General features: G+C 52.8%; 1 protein-coding gene across 7 annotated transcripts in view; it reads left to right on the forward strand.

Moving 5' to 3' along the window:
* LOC134339037 (myosin-10-like) overlaps positions 1-13,359 on the forward strand; it is a 277,554-nt gene that overhangs the window by 195,547 nt on the left and 68,648 nt on the right. For all 7 annotated transcript variants that reach the window (XM_063035301.1, XM_063035302.1, XM_063035305.1 and 4 more), the window contains 4 exons: positions 1,097-1,249; positions 2,768-3,016; positions 10,378-10,590; positions 11,299-11,511. In XM_063035301.1, coding sequence (XP_062891371.1) covers positions 1,097-1,249; positions 2,768-3,016; positions 10,378-10,590; positions 11,299-11,511 — 828 coding nt within the window. The remainder of the gene's footprint in view (positions 1-1,096; positions 1,250-2,767; positions 3,017-10,377; positions 10,591-11,298; positions 11,512-13,359) is intronic.

Consider the following 13,359-nt stretch of genomic DNA (forward strand, 5'->3'; position numbering starts at 1 on the left):
CCTCTGTGAGGGATCTCCCCTATCAGAGAACACCAGGTGAGGGAGCCTCTGTGAGGGATTTCCCCTATCAGCGAGAGAACACCACCATGTGAGGGATCTCCCCATCAAAGAGAGAACACAATCAGGTGAGGGAGCCTCTGTGAGGGATCTCCCCATCAGCAAGAGAACACCACCAGGTGAGGGAGCCTTTCTCTCCCTCTTTCTCCAGGAAATGTTGCAAAAGACTCATTAGGAACTGGCTGAGCTCCCTCTGACAGCAAGGGATCTCTCCAGTGAGGGAGCATCTCTCTGACCCTCTATCCCCAGGTCCTGCTGCCTCAGCTCCCTCTAATGGAGGGGCACTGACTGTGAGGGATCTTCCCCGCAGTGAGAACGCCTCACTGACTCTCTCTCTCTCCCGCCGCCCCAGATGTTGCTGCGGGACGAGACCCATCAGAAGCTGCCCTCAGCTCCATCTGACAGTGGAGGATATCCTCAGAGGTGAGGGTGCCTTCTCGACTCTCTCTTCCAATGTATCACAGGAGCTGCTACAGTAGGCCTCAAAAACACTGACCCTCAGCTTCCTTTGACTGAAGGACCTCCTCTGGCAATGAGGGAGACTCACTGATTCTCTCTTTCTCTCTCCCAGGGACTGTTGCAGGAGGAGACCCGTCAGAAGCTGCCCTCAGCACTCTCTGACTGTGAGGGATCTCCTCTGGTAGTGAGGGAGCCTCCCTGACACACACACACACACACACACTCTCTCTCTCTCTCTCTCTCTCTCTCTCTCTCTCTCTCTCTCTCTCTCTCTCCCCACAGGAGCTGCTGCAGGAGGAGACCCGTCAGAAGCTGCCCTCAGCACTCTCTGACTGTGAGGGATCTCCTCTGGTAGTGAGGGAGCCTCCCTGACACACACACACACACTCTCACTCTCTCTCTCTCTCTCTCTCTCTCTCTCCCCACAGGAGCTGCTGCAGGAGGAGACCCGTCAGAAGCTGCCCTCAGCACTCTCTGACTGTGAGGGATCTCCTCTGGTAGTGAGGGAGCCTCCCTGACACACACACACACACACACACACACACACTCTCACTCTCTCTCTCTCTCTCTCTCCCCACAGGAGCTGCTGCAGGAGGAGACCCGTCAGAAGCTGGCCCTCAGCTCGCGGGTGAGGCAGCTGGAGGAGGAGAGGAGCTCCCTCCTCGAGCAACTGGAAGAAGAGGACGAAGCCAAGAACAGCCTTTCCCGGCAGCTCAGCGCCATGCAAACACAGGTATGGAGGGCTGGCAAGATGGTGTCTGCCCAGTTCTACCCCTCCCTTACACCCTCTGCCTTTATCCTCCCCATCCCTCCCTCCCCCCTCTCTCTCTTTCTCTCTCTCTACCCCTTTTTCTCTCTCTCCCTCACTTTCCCTCCCCTTGTCTCCTGTTCATTCCATCTCTCTCTCCCTCTCTCTGTCTGTTTATCTGTCTCTCTGTCTTCCTTCTCTCTCTCTCCCCCTCCCTCTCTCTTTCTTGCTCTCTGTTGCTCTCCCTCCATCCTCCCTCCCTCCCTACCTTCCCCCTCTCTCACTGTTGCTGCCCCTGTCACCAGACACGTCCAGCCCTTTAATGCACAACTCGGGGATTTGAGGGTGACCCTCATGCAAGGAGCAGTTTGACGTCTAAATCATGATCTGATTTGCTCCCCACTCCCTCCCTGTGCTCCCTTTTCCTCCTGCGCCTATCTCTCTCGCTCTACCACCTTCTCCCCTCTCTGCCCTCCTCCCACCCCATCCCTCTCGCTCAACCTTGTTTTCCTCTCCGCTCCCCGTCATCCTCCTTCCCTATACCCTCCTGTTGCCCCTCGGCCTCCCTGTTCCTCTCTGCCAATCTACAAACCCCTTCCTTCTCATGCCTCCCCCTTGCTCTCCTTCCTTCCCTTCATCCCTCCTCCTTCTCCCTCCCTCATCCTCTTTGACCTCTCCATCCTCTTCTCATTCCTTCCTCTCTCCATTCTCCCTCTCCTCCTCTTCCCTCCCCACTCCCTCCCTCTCCCTATATTCCTCTACCTGCTTCTACTCACCCATCATCCCTCCCTCCACCACTCTCTCCACCCTCCGTTTCCCTCCTCCCTCACCTCCTCCTGCTCCCACTCTTCCTTCTCCGAATCATTCCCTCCTCATCTTCCTCCTTTCCCCTAACCCCCAACCCCATCTCTCTCTCTCTATTCCTCTCCCTCCCCTCTCTCCCTCCCCTCTCTCCCTCCCCTCTCTCCCTCCCCTCTCTCCCTCCCCTCTCTCCCTCCCCTCTCTCCCTCCCCTCTCTCCCTCCCCTCTCTCCTTCCCCCTCTCCCTCCCTTCCCCCTCTCGCCCTCCCCCCTCCCCTCTCCCTCTCCCTCTCCCCCTCCCCTCTCCCCCCCTCTCCCTCCCTCTCCCCTCTCCCCTCTCCCCTCTCCCCCTCCCTCCCTCTCCCCTCTCCCCTCTCCCCTCCCCCTCCCTCTCCCTCCCTCTCCCTCCCTCTCCCCCCTCTCCCCCTCCCTCTCCCCTCTCCCTCTCTCCCCTCCCCCTCCCCCTCTCCACTCCCCTCCCCTCCCACCTCCCCTCCCCCTTCCCCCTCCCACTCCCCCTCCCCTCTCCCCTCTCCCCTCTCCCCTTTCCCCCCTCTCTCTCCCCCCTCCCCCTCCCCCTGCCCCTCCCCTTCCCCTTCCCCTCCCCTCCCCCTCTCCCCCCTCCCTCCCTCCCCCCTTCCCCTTCCCCTCCCCCTTCCCCTCTCCTCCCTCCCTCCCTCCCCACCATATGTCCATCCAACAGCTGGGCGAGGCGCGTAAGAAGCTGGAGGAGCAGGCGACACTGCAGGAGGGCCTGGACGAAGGCCGCCGGAAGCTGCTGAGGGAGCTGGAAGTGGTCTCACAGCGGCTGGAGGAGCGAAGTGCCGCCTGTGATAAACACGAGAAGGCCAAGACACGTCTCCAGCAGGAGCTCGACGACCTGACCCTCCACCTGGATGGACAGAGGCAACTAGTCGCCTCCCTTGAGAAGAAACAGAAGAAATTTGACCAGGTACCAGGCCCAAACTCCCTCCACTGTCTAGGAGCGTCTGGTCAAGGGGGCATCTCCCACAGCAGGGACCTGGAGACAGTTGTAAAACAGAAGGACCCAGGGCTATAGTAACTGGGGAGTATTGTAGAACAGTGTGACCCAGGGGTACAGGGACATGGTTCCCTGAAAGTGGAGTCACAGGTAGACAGGGCAGTGAAGAAGACGTTTGCCACACTGGCCTTCATCAGTCAGGGCACTGAGTACAGGAGTTGGGACGTTATGTGGCAGTTGTACAAGACGTTGGTGAGGCCACACTTTCTCTCAGCCCCTTTCTTTAAAGGACCTTCTCGCAATTCCTCCGTCTCTGCCGCATCTGCTCTCAGGATGAGGTTTTTCATTCCAGGACGAGGGAGATGTCCTCCTTTTTTAAAGAAAGGGGCTTCCCTTCCTCCACCATCAACTCTGCTCTCAAAAGCATCTCCCCCATTTCACGCACATCTGCTCTCACTCCATCCTCCCGTCACCCCACTAGGAATAGGGTTCCCCTGGTCCTCACCTAGCACCCCACCAGCCTCCGAGTCCAAGATATTATTCTTCGTAACTTTGGCCACCTCCAACAGGATCCCACCACTAAACACATCTTTCCTCCCCTCCCCCGCTTTCCGCAGGGATCGCTCCCTACACGACTCCCTTGTCCATTCGTTCCCACCAATCTCCCTCCCGGCCCTTATCTTTGTAAGTGGAACAAGTGCTACACATGCCCTTACACTTCCTCCCTCACCACCATTCAGGGCCCCAGACAGTCCTTCCAGGTGAGGCGACACTTCACCTGTGAGTCGGCTGGGGTGATAGTCTGCGTCCGGTGCTCCCGATGTGGCCTTCTATATATTGGCGAGACCCGACACAGACTGGGAGACCGCTTTGCTGAACACCTATGCTCTGTCCGTCAGAGAAAGCAGGATCTCTCTGGCCACACATTTTAATTCCACATCCCATTCCCATTCTGACATGTCTATCCATGGCCTCCTCTACTGTAAAGATGAAGCCTCACTCAGGTTGGAGGAACAACACCTTATATTCCATCTGGGTAGCCTCCAATCGGATGGCATGAACACTGACTTTTCTAACTTCCGCTAATGCCCCACCTCCCCCTCGTACCCCATCTGTTATTTATTCTTATACACACATTCTTTCTCTCACTCTCCTTTTTCTCCCTCTGTCCCTCTGAATATACCCCTTGCCCATCCTCTGGGTTCCCCCCCCTTTCTTTCTCCCTAGGCCTCCTGTCCCATGATCCTCTCATATCCCTTTTGCCTATCACCTGTCCAGCTCTTGGCTCCATCCCTCCCCCTCCTGTCTTCTCCTATCATTTCGGATCTCCCCCTCCCCCTCCCTCTTTCAAATCTCTTACTAACTCTTCCTTCAGTTAGTCCTGACGAAGGGTCTCGGCCCGAAACGTCGACTGTACCTCTTCCTAGAGATGCTCTGGCCTGCTGTGTTCACCAGCAACTTTGATGTGTGTTGCCTGAATTGCTGAATGTGTGCCTTCAGGCTTCTGTACCTCCTACCTGATGGTAACAGTGAAAAAAGGACATGCCCTGGGTGCTGGACGTCCTTAGTAATGGACACTGCCTTTCTGAGACACCGCTCCCTAAAGATGTCCTGGGTACTTTGTGGGCTAGTGCCCAAGATGAAGCTGAGTGGATTTACAACCCTCTGCAGCTTCTTTCGGCCCCTCCATACCAGACAGTGATGCAGCTGTCAGAATGCTCTCCACAGTACAACTATAGAAGTTTTTGAGTGACATGCCAAATCTCTTTAAACTCCTAATAAAGTATGGCCTCTGTCTTGCCTTCTTTATGACTACATTGAAATGTTGGGACCAGGTTAGATCCTCAGAGATCTTGACACCGAGGAACTTGAAACTGCTCACTCTCTCCACTTCTGATCCCTCTGTGAGGATTGGTATGTGTTCCTTGGAGTATTGTCTATAGTTTTGGGGCCCATATTTCAGAAAGGATGTGTTGTCATTGGAGAGAGTCTGGAGGAGGTTCATGAGGATGATTCTGGGAATGAAGAGGTTAACATATCAGGAGTATTTGGCAGCTTTGGGACTGTACTCACTGGAATTTAGAAGAATGCATGGGGATCTCACTGAAACCTACCAGATGTTGAAAGGACTAGAAAGGGTGGATGTGGAGAAGATGGTTCCTCTGGTGGAGGTATCCAGAACTAGAGGGCACAGTCTCAAAATTGAGGGGTGACTTTTTGGAACAGAGGTACAGAGAAATTTTTTTTAGCCAGAGAGTAGTGAATCTGTGGAATGCTCTGCCACAGACTGCGGTGGAGGCCAAGTCTGTGGGGGTATTTAAGGCAGAAGTTGATCGTTTCCTGATCGGTCAGGGTATCAAAGGATATGCGAAAAGGCAGTGGCTGGGGTTGAGTGGGATCCAGGATCAGCCATGATGGAATGGATAAGTCTCCAGGGCTGGATAGAATTTTCCCCAGGCTGTTGAAGTAGGCAAGAGACGAGACTGCTGGGGCCTTTGTGTCCTCTCTAGCTACAGGCGAAGTCCCAGAGGACTGGCAAGTGGCTAATGTTGTGCCTCTATTTAAGAAGGGAACAAGGAAAAATCCTGAGAACTGTAGACCAGAGAGTCTCACATCAGTTGTAGGGAAATTTCTGGAAAGAATTCCGAGGGATAGAGCATTTGGAAACCCATGGACTAATTAGGAAGAACCAGCATGGCTTGTGTGTGGCTGGCCATGCCTTACCAACACTGAGTTATTTGACAAGGTGACGAGAGAGATTGATGAGGGTAGACCAGTGGATGTTATCTACATGTATTTTAGTTAGCCGTTTGACAAAGTCCCTCATGGGAGGCTAATTCAGAAGGTGAAGGTGCACGGGGATCAGTGGCGAATTGGCTGTTTGGATTCAGATCTGGCTTGCGCAAAGAAGACAGAGGTAGTGGTTGAAGGGACGTATTCAAGCTGGACGTCTGTAATTAGTGGAGATCCACAGGGATCTGTGCCGGGACCTCTGCTGTTTGTGAAGAATATAAATGACCCAAATGGAAATGTAGATGGGTCAGTTAGTAAGCTTGTAGATGATGTCAAGGTTGCTGGAGTTGTGGATAGTGTAGAAGACTGCCAAAGAATACAGCATGATATAGATCAGTTGCAGATAGGGGCAGAGAAATGGCAGATGGAGTTTAACCCAGATAAATGTGAAGTATTGCACCTCGGTAGGGCAAATGCAAGGAGACAGCACTCTGTTAAGGGCAGGATCCTTTACAGTGTTGCCGAGCAGAGAGATCTTGGGATTGAAGTTTATGACTCCTTGGAAGTGACTACACAGATTGATAAGGTGGTTAGGAAGGCTTATGGAATGCTTGCTTTTATTGGTCAAGGCATTGAGGTCAAAAGTCAGGAGGTTATGTTGCAACTTTATAAAATTCTGGTTAGGCCACATCTGGAGTATTGCATACAGTTTTGGTCACCCCACTATAGGAAGGATGTTAAGGCTTTGGAGAGAATGCAGAAGGTGTTTACCAGGATGCTGTCTGGTTTATTGGGCATAAGCTATCATATGAGTCTGGGTAAACTTGAGTTGCTTTCTCTGGAGTGTCAGAGGCTGAGGGGAGATCTGACAGAGGTTTACAGGATTTTGAGAGAGATAGAGTGGACAGAGCTATCTGTTTCCCAAGGTTGAAATGTCTAATACCAGAGGGCATGTATGGAAGTTGGGGGGGGTAGATTCAAGGGGACGTGAGGGGGAAGTTTTTTACTCAGAGTGGTTAATGCCTGGAATGTGCTGTCTGGTATGGTGGTAGAGGCAAATTCATGAGTGGCTTTAAACAGAGGTTTGGATAGGCACATGGATATAAGGAAGATGGTGGGTTATGGACATGGTGCAGGTAGGAGGGATTAGTGTTTGGGTGTTGTTAATTTGCTCTTTAGCTGGTTTGGCACAACATTGTGTGCCGAATGGCCTGTTTCTGTCCTGTACTCTTCCATGTTCTCTGAGGCTGAGGCTGTATAAGATATTGGTCAGGCTGCACGGAATATTGTGAGCAATTTCCGGCCCCTTATCTAAGGAAGGATTGCTGGCATTGGAGAAGTTCAGAGGCGGTTCACAAGAAAGGTTCCAGGAATGAAAGGGTTAACATAGAAGTTTGATGGTTAAATGAGTTAACAAAAGTGTTTGATGGTTCTGGGCCTGTACTTGCTGGAGTTCAGAACTATGAGTGGGGGGGATCTCACTGAAACCTGTTGAATATTAAAAGACCTAGATAGAGTGGACGTGGAAAGGATGTTTCCTATATTGGAGGGGGGGAGTCTAGAACCAGAGGACACAGCCTCAGAGTAGGTGGATGTCCATTTAGAACAGAGGTGAGGAAGAATCTTTGGAATTAGTAAATCAGTTTATCATTGTCAAACTTACCAATATACAGATCAGATCGTTACATAGTACATCAAAGGATGCACAGACCAGCTAGCTGAGATTCTCACTGACATCTTCAACATCTCCCCGAGTAGCGCCGTTGTTCCTATGTGCTTCAAGGCCGCCACCATCGTCCCCGTGTTAAAGAAGTCTTCAGTGTCCCACCTCAACGACTACCGTCCCGTCGCACTCACATCCATCATCGTGAAGTGTTTCGAGAGGCTCATCAAGACCATGCTGTCCCCCTCACTGGACCCCCTGCAGTTCGTGTACCTTGCCAACCGTTCAACGGACAACGCCATTGCCATCACCCTCCACCTGGCTGTAACCCACCTGGACAAAAAAGACACGTACATAGACTTCAGCTCAGCGTTCAACACAATTATGCCTTAGAAACTGATTGGAAAGCTGAGCCTACTGGGCCTGAACACCTCCCTCTGCAACTGGATCCTAGATTTCCTGACTGGGAGACCTCAGTCAGTCCGGATTGGGAGCAGCATCTCCAACACCATCACACTGAGCACGGGGACCGCCCAGGGCTGTGTGCTCAGTCCACTGCTGTTCACTCTGCTGACCCACGACTGCGCTGCAACACACAGCTCGAACCACATCATCAAGTTCACCGATGACACGACCGTGGTGGGTCTCATCAACAAGAACAAGAGTCAGCATACAGAGAGGAGGTGCAGCGGCTAACGGACTGGTGCAGAGCCAACAACCTGTCTCTGAATGTGAACAAAAGAGATGGTTGTTGACTTCAGGAGGACACAGAACGACCACTCTCCGCTGAACATCGACGACTCCTCCGTAGAGATCATTAAGAGCACCAAACTTCTTGGTGTTCACCTGGTGGAGAATCTCACCTGGTCCCTCAGCACCAGCTCCATAGCAAAGAAAGCCCAGCAGCGTCTCTGTTTTCTGTGAAGGCTGAGAAAAGTCCATCTCCCACCCCCCATCCTCACCACATTCTACAGAGGTTGTATTGAGAGCATCCTGAGCAGCCGCATCGCTGCCTGGTTTGGGAATTGCACCATCTTGGATCGCAAGACCCTGCAGCGGATAGTGAGGTCAGCTGAGAAGATCATCGGGGTCTCTCTTCCCGCCATTACAGACATTTACATCACACGCTGCATCCGTAAAGCAAACAGCATTATGAAGGACCCCACACACCCCTCATACAAACTCTTCTCCCTCCCGTCATCTGGCAAAAGGCACCAAGGTATTCGGGCTCTCACGACCAGACTGTGTTACAGTTTCTTCCCCCAAGACATCAGACTCCTCAATACCCAGAGCCTGGCTTGACACCAACCTACTGCCCTCTACTGTGCATATTGTCGTTTATTATTTATTGTAATGCCTGCACTGTTTTGTGCACTTTATGCAATCCTGGGTAGGACTGTAGTCTAGTGTAGTTTTGTGTTGTTTTTTACGTAATTCAGTGTAGTTTTTGCATTGTTCATGTAGCACCATCGTCCTGAAAAACGTTGTCTTGTTTTTACTGTGTACTGTACCGGCAGTTATGGTCAAAATGGCAATAAAAAGTGACTTGACTTGATCGAGGTAGAGCAAGGGAAAATAATAAGAGTGCAGAATGAAGTGTTATAGTTACAGAGAAAGGGCAGCGCAGGCAGACAATAAGCTGCAAGAGTCACAACGAGGTAGATTGTGAGGTCAAGAGCCCATTTTATCGTACTGGGGAACCGTTCAATAGTCTGATAACAGCGGGGTAGAAGCTGTCCTCGTACTGGGGGACCGTTCAATAGTCTGATAACAGCGGGGTAGAAGCTGTCCTCGAGCCTGGTGGGACTGTTCAATAGTCTGATAACAGCGGGGTAGAAGCTGTCCTCATACTGGGGGACCGTTCAATAGTCTGATAACAGCGGGGTAGAAGCTGCCCTCGTACTGGGGGGCCGTTCAATAGTCTGATAACAGCAGGGTAGAAGCTGTCCTCGTACTGGGGGACCGTTCAATAGTCTGATAACAGCGGGGTAGAAGCTGCCCTCGTACTGGGGGACCGTTCAATAGTCTGATAATAGCGGGGTAGAAGCTGTCCTCGTACTGGGGGACCGTTCAATAGTCTGATAACAGCGGGGTAGAAGCTGTCCTCGTACTGGGGGACCGTTCAATAGTCTGATAACAGCGGGGTAGAAGCTGTCCTCGAGCCTGGTGGGACGTGCTCTCAGGCCTTTGTATCTTCTGCCTGACGGGGGTTGGGGAGAGAGAGAATGTCCGGTGTGGGTGGGGTATTTGAACACACTGTCTGTTTTACTGAGACAGTGGGAAGTGTAGACAGTGTTCATGGAGGGGAGGCTGGTTTCCGTGATGTGCTGAGTTGTGTCCACAACTCTCTGCGGTTTCCTGCGGTCCCGGGCGGAGCAGTTGCCGTACCGAGCCGTGATGCATCCAGATCAGATGCTTTCTGTGGTGCATCAGTGAAAATTGGTAAGGGTCGACGGGGACATGCTGAGGAAGTAGAGGTGTTGGTGGGCTTTCCTGGGCGGGAAGTCAATGTGATAGGACCAGGACGGGCTGTTAGAGATGTCCACACTGAGGAATCTGAAGCTTTCAACCATCTTGCTGGACACTGGAGAACACCAGGGTGGGTGTGGGTGGTGGTCAGAGTTTGTGACCCAGGGAATGTCAGGGTGACTGTGGGTGGGGGTCAGAGTTTGTGACCCAGGGAATGTCAGGGTGACTGTGGGTGGGGGTCAGAGTTTGTGACCAGGGGAATGTCAGGGTGACTGTAGGTGGGGGTCAGAGTTTGTGACCCGGGGATTGTCAGGGTGACTGTAGGTGGGGGTCAGAGTTTGTGACTCCAGAGTACGTCAGGGCGTAGCTTAGACTGCAGGACTGGGGGGGAAGTTGGGATGGGGGTTTTGTTCTGTTTGAGGGGGCTGCCTCTGACCCTACCCCTGTCCCTCATGTCCGTGTTCAGCTGCTGGCGGAGGAGAAGGCGGTGTCGTCCCGGCACGCGGAGGAGCGGGACCGAGCGGAGGCAGAGAGCCGGGAGAGGGAGACGCGACTCCTGTCGATGGGACGGGCCCTGGAAGAGGCACAGGAGGGCCGGGCCGAGGCTGAGAGGATCAGCAAGCAACTGAGGGCCGAGATGGAGGAGCTGGTCAGCTCGAAGGACGACGTCGGCAAGAACGTGAGCACAGGGAGGGGCAAAGGGAGGGGGCAAAAGCAGGAAAGTGAGGGTGAGAAAGGGGCAACGTGAAAGTGTGGACAGAGAAGGAAAGAGATGCGCAGGTGGAGGTGGAAGAGAGTGGTAGGAGGAAGGGGAGTCAGGGTGGGTCAAGGAGGAAGAGGTGAGGGGAAAGGAAGGGGGTGTGGGGAGAATGCAGTGCTGGGGGAAACAAGTGGGGCAAAAGGGAAAGGAGGGCGAACGAAAGGCCAAGGGAGGGTGGGCCGTGTCCATGATGTACCAGGCTGTCCACTAATCAAATCACTCCCTCACCCACCCGTTCCTCCCTGCCATACATCCCCCTCACCTCCCCTCCCCCTACCCCTCCCCCTCTCTCTTCCTCTCTCCACTCCCCCTCCCTCCCTCCATATTCCCATCTCCCTCTCCCCATTTCTCCATCTCCACCCTCCCCATCCCCCTCTTTCCTGTCTCTCCCCCTCCCCTTCCTCCTCCTCTCCCCCTCTCTTGCCCTTTCTCCTCCTTGCCCCTCTCCCTCCTCCATCTCCCCACTCTCCCCCCTCCCCTTCACCTCTCCCCCTCCTCTCCCCCCCTCCTCTCATTCTCTCCCTCTCCCTTCCTCTCATTCTCTCCCCCTCCCCCCCTCTCATTCTCTCCCCCACCCCCCCTCTCATTCTCTCCCCCATATTCCCCGTCTCACCCTCTCTGGTCCAGGTCCACGAGCTGGAGAAGGCAAAGCGGGCCCTCGATCAACAGGTTGCCGAGCTGCGGCAGCAGTTGGAGGAGCTGGAGGATGAGGTTCAGGGTGCCGAGGATGCCAAGCTGCGCCTGGAGGTCAATATGCAGGCTGCCAAGGCACAATACGACCGCAGTCTCCAGTCGCAGGAGGAGCAGCATGAGGAGGTGAAGAGAGCTCTCCAAAAGCAGGTAAACCGGCCCACCCGTAGGTGCAGAATTAGGCCATTCTGCCCATCGTGTCTGCTCTATCATTCTAGCATAGCTGATTTATTATCCCATTCTCCTGCCTTCTCCTTTGACAGCCTGATTAATCCAGCATCTGTCAACTTCTGCTTTAAATTTACCCAATGGCCTGGCTTCCCCAGCCATCTGTGGGAATGAATTCCACAAATTCATCACCCCCGGCCAAAGGTATTCCTCCTCATCTCTGCTCCTCTAATCTGGGCTGTACCCTCAGGTCCTACACACCCCCCCCCCCCACAATAGGAAACATCCTCTCCACATCCACTCTATCTTGGCCTTTCAATATTTGTTAGGTTTCAGTGAGATTCCCCCCTAAACTCCAGTGAGTACAGGCCCAAAGCCATCAAGCAGTCCTCATACATTAACCCTTTTGCTCTTGTCAGCCTCCTCTGGACCCTCTCCAGTGCCAGCACATCTTTTCTTAGAAGTGGGATATTTGTACTTCTTGAGTTTTGAATTTTCTTCCCATTTTGAAAATAGTCCACACCTTTAGAAAAATCGAGGGCTATGGGTAACCCTAGGTAATTTCTAAAGTAAGGACATGTTCGGCCCAGCATCTTGGGCCAAAGGGTCTATATTGTGCTGTCGGTTTTCTATGTTTCTGTGTTTTATTCCTTCTAACCAAGTGCTTGTCCCTTGTTCTTACTCCCCGCGGCAGAGCAGGGGGACGTACTGATCTGTCAGGGCTGGACGGAGTAGGTGAATGGTGAAAGGGCATGAGATTACAGTCAAAGGGTACAGATTGCTTTTCCTTTCTGATCCCGGGCTGAGTGTCTGCGGTTGCCTGAGTTGTTTTTAACTTGAACCAGTTTAAGTTTTTCTTAAATTATATTGGTTACCTAATTGGGAAATTGGCTAATTATTGTCATGTATACTGCGCTCAGAACAAGGCAATGGCAAACCACTTCTGTAGAAAATTTACCAAGAACAATCTTGGTCATGGAAGGATCATGATCACCCACATAACAATGATGGTGATACCAAGAATCGGTGAAAATCTTGTCTTGCACACAGGTCAGATCATCACACAGTGCATTGAGGTAGAACAAGGGAAAACAATAACAGAGTGCAGAATAAAGTGTTACAGTTACAGAGAAAGGGCAGTGCAGGCAGACAATAAGCTGCAAGGGTCACGACGAGGTAGATTGTGAGGTCAAGAGTCCATCTTATCGTACTGGGGGATTGTTCAATAGTCTGATAACAGCGGGGTAGAAGCTGCCCTCGTACTGGGGGACCGTTCTATAGTCTGATAACAGCGGGGTAGAAGCTGCCCTCGTACTGGGAGACCGTTCAATAGTCTGATAACAGCGGGATAGAAGCTGTCCTCGAGCCTGGTGGGGCGTGCGCTCAGCCTTTTGTGGTAACTGAGAGCTAGAATCTCCCAGGAATGTAACATTTTGTATTTTGTGGAGACCTGGCTGATGGAGGAGATACCGGATCACACCTTCGAGCCCTCTGGGTTCTCCCTGTTCCAGGCGGACAGGTCGAAAAACCTCTCTGGGAAGAGTAAAGGAGGTGGGGTGTGCTTCATGGTCAATAATGCTTGGTTTGACCCTGGAACGTGCATGCCCTCAAACCCTTTTGTTCCCCAGATCTGGAGTATCTCGTGCTGCTGTGCAGACCTTCCTGGCTGCCTAGGGAGTGAACGGCTGTCATTATCACAGTGGTCTACATTCTGTCGCAGGCTGATACTGACCTGACTCAAGGAACTATACAGGACCACCAGCCCTGGAGACTGCACACCCAGAGGCTGCCTTCATCATTGCCAATGACTTTAATAGAGCGTCACTGTCG

Source organism: Mobula hypostoma, chromosome 28 (assembly GCF_963921235.1).
Source record: "Mobula hypostoma chromosome 28, sMobHyp1.1, whole genome shotgun sequence".
NCBI classification, from domain to species: domain Eukaryota; kingdom Metazoa; phylum Chordata; class Chondrichthyes; order Myliobatiformes; family Myliobatidae; genus Mobula; species Mobula hypostoma.